The 6000-nt window shown below is 45.1% G+C and overlaps 1 protein-coding gene across 1 annotated transcript in view; it reads right to left on the bottom strand.

Moving 5' to 3' along the window:
* Positions 1-6000, bottom strand: part of LOC114704613 (aldehyde oxidase 1) — a 68503-nt gene that overhangs the window by 37910 nt on the left and 24593 nt on the right. Inside the window, exons 14-16 of the mRNA XM_028885948.2 lie at positions 5652-5836; positions 4619-4781; positions 2839-2931 (exon numbers count right to left, since the gene is read on the bottom strand). Of these exons, the coding sequence (XP_028741781.1) occupies positions 2839-2931; positions 4619-4781; positions 5652-5836 (441 nt within the window). The remainder of the gene's footprint in view (positions 1-2838; positions 2932-4618; positions 4782-5651; positions 5837-6000) is intronic.

Here is a 6000-nt window from a genome sequence, read left to right on the forward strand (position 1 = left end):
CATGGGGATTCAGGCACAAGCAGGGATCTGAAGCGGCGCCAACATCCACTAGTTCCACTGATCTTACTCACCCCTCTGTTCCCCTGACAACTCTCCCCTCCCTCTCCTTAGAGACCTGAGCTGATAAGGAAAAGAAAAACAGACCATAAGGCATCATCATCAGGCATGTCTTCTCAAGTGCTACAGAGGCAGAAAGTGATTTCTCTGAAAAAAAATCTGCCCCCAAAGCACTGAAAAATCATATTAGGCTTTCAGCTGAAACACTATTTGAGTGAAAAATTACCCACATCTCTTTTTTGCTTGTATAAAATACTCTTGGAGATTTCCTGTTTCCATCCTGAAAAGCAAAATGCTAGGAAACTTAAAAGCTCGGACATGGAGTGAACATGTTCAAAGGGATCTATAAGGCTCCTGGAGTTTTCTATTATTAATGCTAACACCTTTTACTGTAAATAATGGAACACTTCACAACTGTGAAGAAAATCTTCCGAAACTTTACTGTGTTAGGTCTGCCACAAGACTGAGGAAATTCTCAAGCCTGTGATAGCCAAATGTGAAAACCGATTTATCGAAGAATCAGCCTGCGAGAATGGACTTAGGAACTGCAGGCAAGTACACCTGGCTACTTCCTTCTGCTTGTTGCATGGCTAGAGACACAGTGGTAAAAGTGGCTGTCTCCTCAGCCCGGTGACCTCCTGAAGCCGCCAAGGACAGTCTGGGTGCAGGAGGTCTCCCTTCGGCTGGGTTCTCAGGTGGCTGCTACTGGGAGGAGGTGGAGTGAGAGGTTTGAGACCCCTGGGGCTGCAAAGCCCCCCTCCCTCTTCCTTGGTGGTATGAGGTTCACAGTCTGCTCTGCCATGCACTCTCCCCATGGCCATCTACCCCTCACTGCAGTAGCTTAAGAGCAAGGGTCCACCTCATCAAGCACCGTGATGCAAACAACCCTCCTCTGTCTGTGGACCTGTGTTTGTGAGGGATGAAAGTGAACTTTCAACGCCAGTAAGTGATTCGGGAGAAGTATTTGTTGTGAGAGCTGAAATCGCTCTAGAAACTCAGATGCTCGTGTGTGTGTGTGTGTGTGTGTGTGTGTGTGTGTGTGTGTGTGAGAGAGAGAGAGAGAGAGAGAGGGAGAGAGGGAGAGAGAGAGAGAGAGAGAGAGAGAGAGAGAGAGAGAGAGAGAGAGAGAGAGAGAGAGAGCGCACATGGGAAACAAAACAACATTCATCAGTGTGGGTGACACACTGCACCCCAAACATTGTCTCAGAACCCTGCATGACAAATCCATTCAAGCTCAACCTCTGATAAGACTTTGGGTTTTTTTTTTTTTTTTGATGATCTGATTGTCCATCGCTTGGATTTGGTTCCCCCCTGAAACGCAATCCATTTCCAAAGCGTTATGAAGGTCTCTGTAAGTCACAAACTATGAGTGTGGTATTTCACAGAACGCTAGAGAAGAAGGCAGCTGTTTTTAACTTTCAAAATGCTCACTTACAGAGCACTTTGGCAGATTTAAAATTTTTGAATATATTGAACTCCAAACCTCAAGGGACCTACAGCAACTTCAGTGTTCACTATGGCATGATGTAAATTTTTATAACTAAATCTGTCAGCAGATCCAATGCACTGAGGTTTTAAATATCTTCTCATTCCTGACTTAACAAAACTCTCTGTCCAGGTTCTTGACAAATATTTCAAGAAAACACACATTAAATCTTATCCAGTTTACCAACACAATGGCTCCATGTTATATTTTTATGTTATGACAGAAACTTCCATTCGAAAGCTATGGGAAAGCCAGGCAGTGGTGTTGCACGCCTTTAATCCCAGTGCTCGGGAGACGGAGGCAGGTGGATCTCTGAGTTTGAGGCCAGCCTGGTCTACAGAATGAGTTCTAGGACAGCCAGGGCTACACAGGGAAACCCTGTCTCGAAAAACAAACAAACAAACAAACCACAAACAGAGAAATGGGAGTTCTGTACTCCAATAGTCAGCCTCCATCAGGGCATCAGGGAAGTAGCTCCTAGTACTCTTGTTTGATTTCACAATAAAATGTAATCTGCGGAAAACCACATGGACAGGAAGGGGCTTGGAAAGAAAAGGATCCAAATCCTGGGACAAAATAAACTAACAACTGTTGCAACATCTTGGACTGCTGAGGTTCCATGGCCTCTGGGGGCAGGGGTGTGTCCTTGTCCTCTGAGATGAACCCTGGTCTACTCAGAATTTGCCTTTCCTTGTATTTCAATAGCCACAAAGCCAGGGCAGAAAACATGTAGCAACAGCCAGCTTGTTTACATCAATGGCCTGGAGCCATAGTATTAAAAAAAAAAAAAAAAAAAAAAAAAACCAGCCTGTAAGACAAAAACGGGCATATTTCTTCAACATTTTCCAGGTTTGTTTTTAGTCATGATTCCTAATTGGTTTCAGTTACTTTTCTTTTTCTCATTTTGAGCGTCTAGGGATCAGACTCCGGGCCTTGTCCATACCTGACCACTGAGCTACACTCTCCACCTAGTTTTGAGGTGTCAATGAATCTGAAGAAGGGCCTGTGTCACTAGCAGGCAAAGGCCCTGCAGTCTTGTCTTTGATTTTTTGTTTGCTTGTTTGTTTTTTGAGACAGGGTTTCTCTATGTAGTCCTGGAACTCACTGTCGACCAGGCTGGTCTTGAACTCACAGAGATCTGCCTGCCTCTGCCTCCCAAGTGCTGGGATTAAAGGTGAGCGCCACCACCGCTGCCCTGCCTGTCTTTTATTTTAAACACACAGACAGACAGACAGACAGACACACACACACACACACACACACACACACACACACACACACACACACACACCAACCTGGTGGGTTAATGTTCTCCAATGATGTTTCAAATGAAGGTCTTCTAAAGCACTCTCATACGTTTCTGCCAGGCTAGGATAGTGACCTGGGTCCTGAAGAGGAAAATAACAGTAGATATTTAAAATCTACCAGAATGTTCTAGAAGAAGAGCCTGGTACCGTTCCCAGCAAACCTCTCTGCTCTGAAGTCTGGAGTCGATCAAGCATTCGCCCTTTCAGAGCCCTGGAAATCTAAACAACCTCGGGACAGGAACCCCGCAGGTACATGTCTTCCTACATGATGTGATAAACCACACGAAATTAGAATATCACTGGCTGCCACCATCTCTGTGTCGTAAGATTATTTTCCCATCGCTAGCAATTTTCCAGTCACTATTTTCTCAACCTTGTCTAGATAGACAGACTCGCTTTCCCAGGGGGCTTGCGGCACACACGCCGATTCACAAACAAGTCAGAGGACCAACAGAAAGAGCGGAAAGAACAAAACTCCAGCAGGAAAAGTCAGAACCAACGCCCATGGTTGCAAATAACCCTGCAGTTGCATCTGGCCGGGCACAGGGAAGTGCACAGAGGTGCCACAGCCGCTGTCACCTCACTGGAGGGTGCCCCCTGGGAACACAGCAGTGGGCCGTGTGCTCCTTTGTACGAGACATGAAACAATAAACTTCATGATTATTTTTGATAATTTTAATGTTTATAATAATTATTTCATTTTATAATTAAATAATTTTAACAGAAAATGAAGCTAGCAACAGCTATTATTTTCAAAGAGAAAAGCTAAATGGAGGGCAGACGTTTTCAAATAGATCAGCTGATTCACCAAAGAACTGTATTATTTGGTGTTCATTAGGAGTGTTTACAATTAGCTTTATTTTTTCACTTTTAGTTACCCAGTAGAAATATGTCATTTATATATGATTTCAAGCTCCTCATCTCAAAAATTTGATACAACCTATTGGTTCTTATTTATTCTCATCTATATTGAGAAGATGACCTTTAAAGATCTCCATGAGAGGACTTCCTGTCTTGTATTTATTTATGTATTAACTTTTATTAATTCTTTGAGAGCTCTGTATAATATGTTTTGGTCACATTCATCCCCTCTCCCAACTCTTCCCTCCTATTTAAAGTTACTGTGTTAATATCTATACAGGGCAAGGAGTCATGGCTTCCAGTCTAACTGGGTTGACTGTAGCAGGAGGCTAATGAGGACAATAAGGTCCAAGTTCCTCTGAAGCAGAAAATGTTTTTTCAGAGGACTTTTTTCCCCTAGTTGTGTCTTCTCTAGGCAACAATCCTGCAGCCTGTGATAAAGGAAAGTTGGCCCAAGAATGCCTGTGTATCACTGGCGTTACTAAATGCTGTCAACTTCTACCCAGAATTCCTCACACTAAACCTTTCCCCTCCCACGACTGGCTTCACAATACTGCAGTGGTTGCCATCATCTTATGAATGAGGGTTAACTCAGACAAGAAAATCAAACACAAGAAGGTAAGCTTCAGCAAGTGGAAGGAAATGCATTCACCTCCTTAACAAGTTTTCTCAGCACTATCCAGACAGATGAGACGTCATGATAACTGAGTGGTGTGAAGCAAAAGCCTGTGCAGGTCCGGCCCCCCTTGCAAATCCTCCTCACACTTACAGCCATCCACAGGACAGTCCGGTGGAGAAGCCATCAGTAGGATGTGATTCCAGTCTTTCATCCCTTATAGTCCACAGCTCCTCAGCAGGGGCTCTGCTTCGGGCATCACAGTGCACACAACTAGTTCGTTCCACTTACCAGCCTCTTCAAACTCTGTGACACCTCCAGGTAGAACTTGAAGAGGAAGCTGATAATGAGGGTCCTTTTGAACTCCACCTTCCCACCAGGAGCGGACCCTGGAAGGGTGACTTCATTCAAAACCAGCCTGCACGCTGTATCCAGCATCTCTTCATTCCAGGGTCTGTGAGAGGCAGAGAAGGAGAGTCAGCCTGGCAGGACTCATGACTCACAGGCTCGGCTGACAGATAAGGCAGACAGGAGAGCAGGGTCGACAGCCAGGCAGCCCAAGTGCAGGTTGCCCGGCTACTCTCCAAGCATCTGGACTGGGTCTCACCACATCCTCAGCCATCAGAGTCCTTAGCGTAGGAGTCACTCAGTGCTCATCTACTCCTAAGACATCTCTGTATGCCAGGTTCTGTGTTAGCACTGTGTGTTCCCCTACATTACCCTCTCAGTGACTCATAACGTAGGTTTGATTCTCTTTGACAGATAAGGAAAAGGAGGTTCCATAGTGTTAAATAGACTGAGTTCATGGAGTTAAGGAGACTGAACTAAGATTCCCACCAGATAGTCATGTGCTGAATCACTGTTGTCTGTGAATTCATCTAGTAAGTTCCCAGGAAAGATTAGCTATTACTACCTACAGATAAAACAACGCAGGTAAGCAAGAGATCGTTAGCAACCATTGAGCTCATGATCTATTTTTCATCAGGGTAAATTATTCCCCCCACAAAAGAATGCGAATTTATACTAGAGGGAATGGGCATCTGACACCCTTTCTGTCTCTGTCTCTCTCTCTCACACACATTACATACACACAGGTACACACACTAGACACACGCACATGCTTACACACGCACTATGGACACAGATTATATAACGCTCACTCCCGAATGTGCTAGAAAGCAGCATGGAAGTGATTATGAAATCTTGTTGGGACTCCCAGACATCACACTTGAGATCCTAAGCATTTTTTTTTTCTGCTTTTCTTCGAGGCTTCCCACAGGGCACGTTGTTCCGTCACCTGGAAACGAAGGACACAACGTCTTACCTTCCGATGAGTTTCCGGCAGGAGTTCTTAGCACTGATGGTGGTTGGACCCACCCCGCCATACAAAATGGATAGCTCTTTAATGACGTCACCGCCTTCTCTAAAAAGGACTCTCATCCCAGAATTGACGATCGCTAGGGCATTCTGTTGGCGCTGGGCTTGTCGGAAGCCTGACACGAACTCCCACTGGAGAAAAGAGGCGCAAACAGAATTCCCCTGAGAGACGACTCCATGCCGAAGGGTGATCAGCACATCTTCAGTTACAGGCTCCGTTTTGTGTCCCCTGAGTTTGGATGCTGGGATTTTAAACCCCAGTACTTCAGTTCTTGGGGACAAGGCGTTCAAAGTGC

The sequence above is a fragment of the Peromyscus leucopus genome, chromosome 13, assembly GCF_004664715.2.
Source record: "Peromyscus leucopus breed LL Stock chromosome 13, UCI_PerLeu_2.1, whole genome shotgun sequence".
Taxonomy (NCBI): domain Eukaryota; kingdom Metazoa; phylum Chordata; class Mammalia; order Rodentia; family Cricetidae; genus Peromyscus; species Peromyscus leucopus.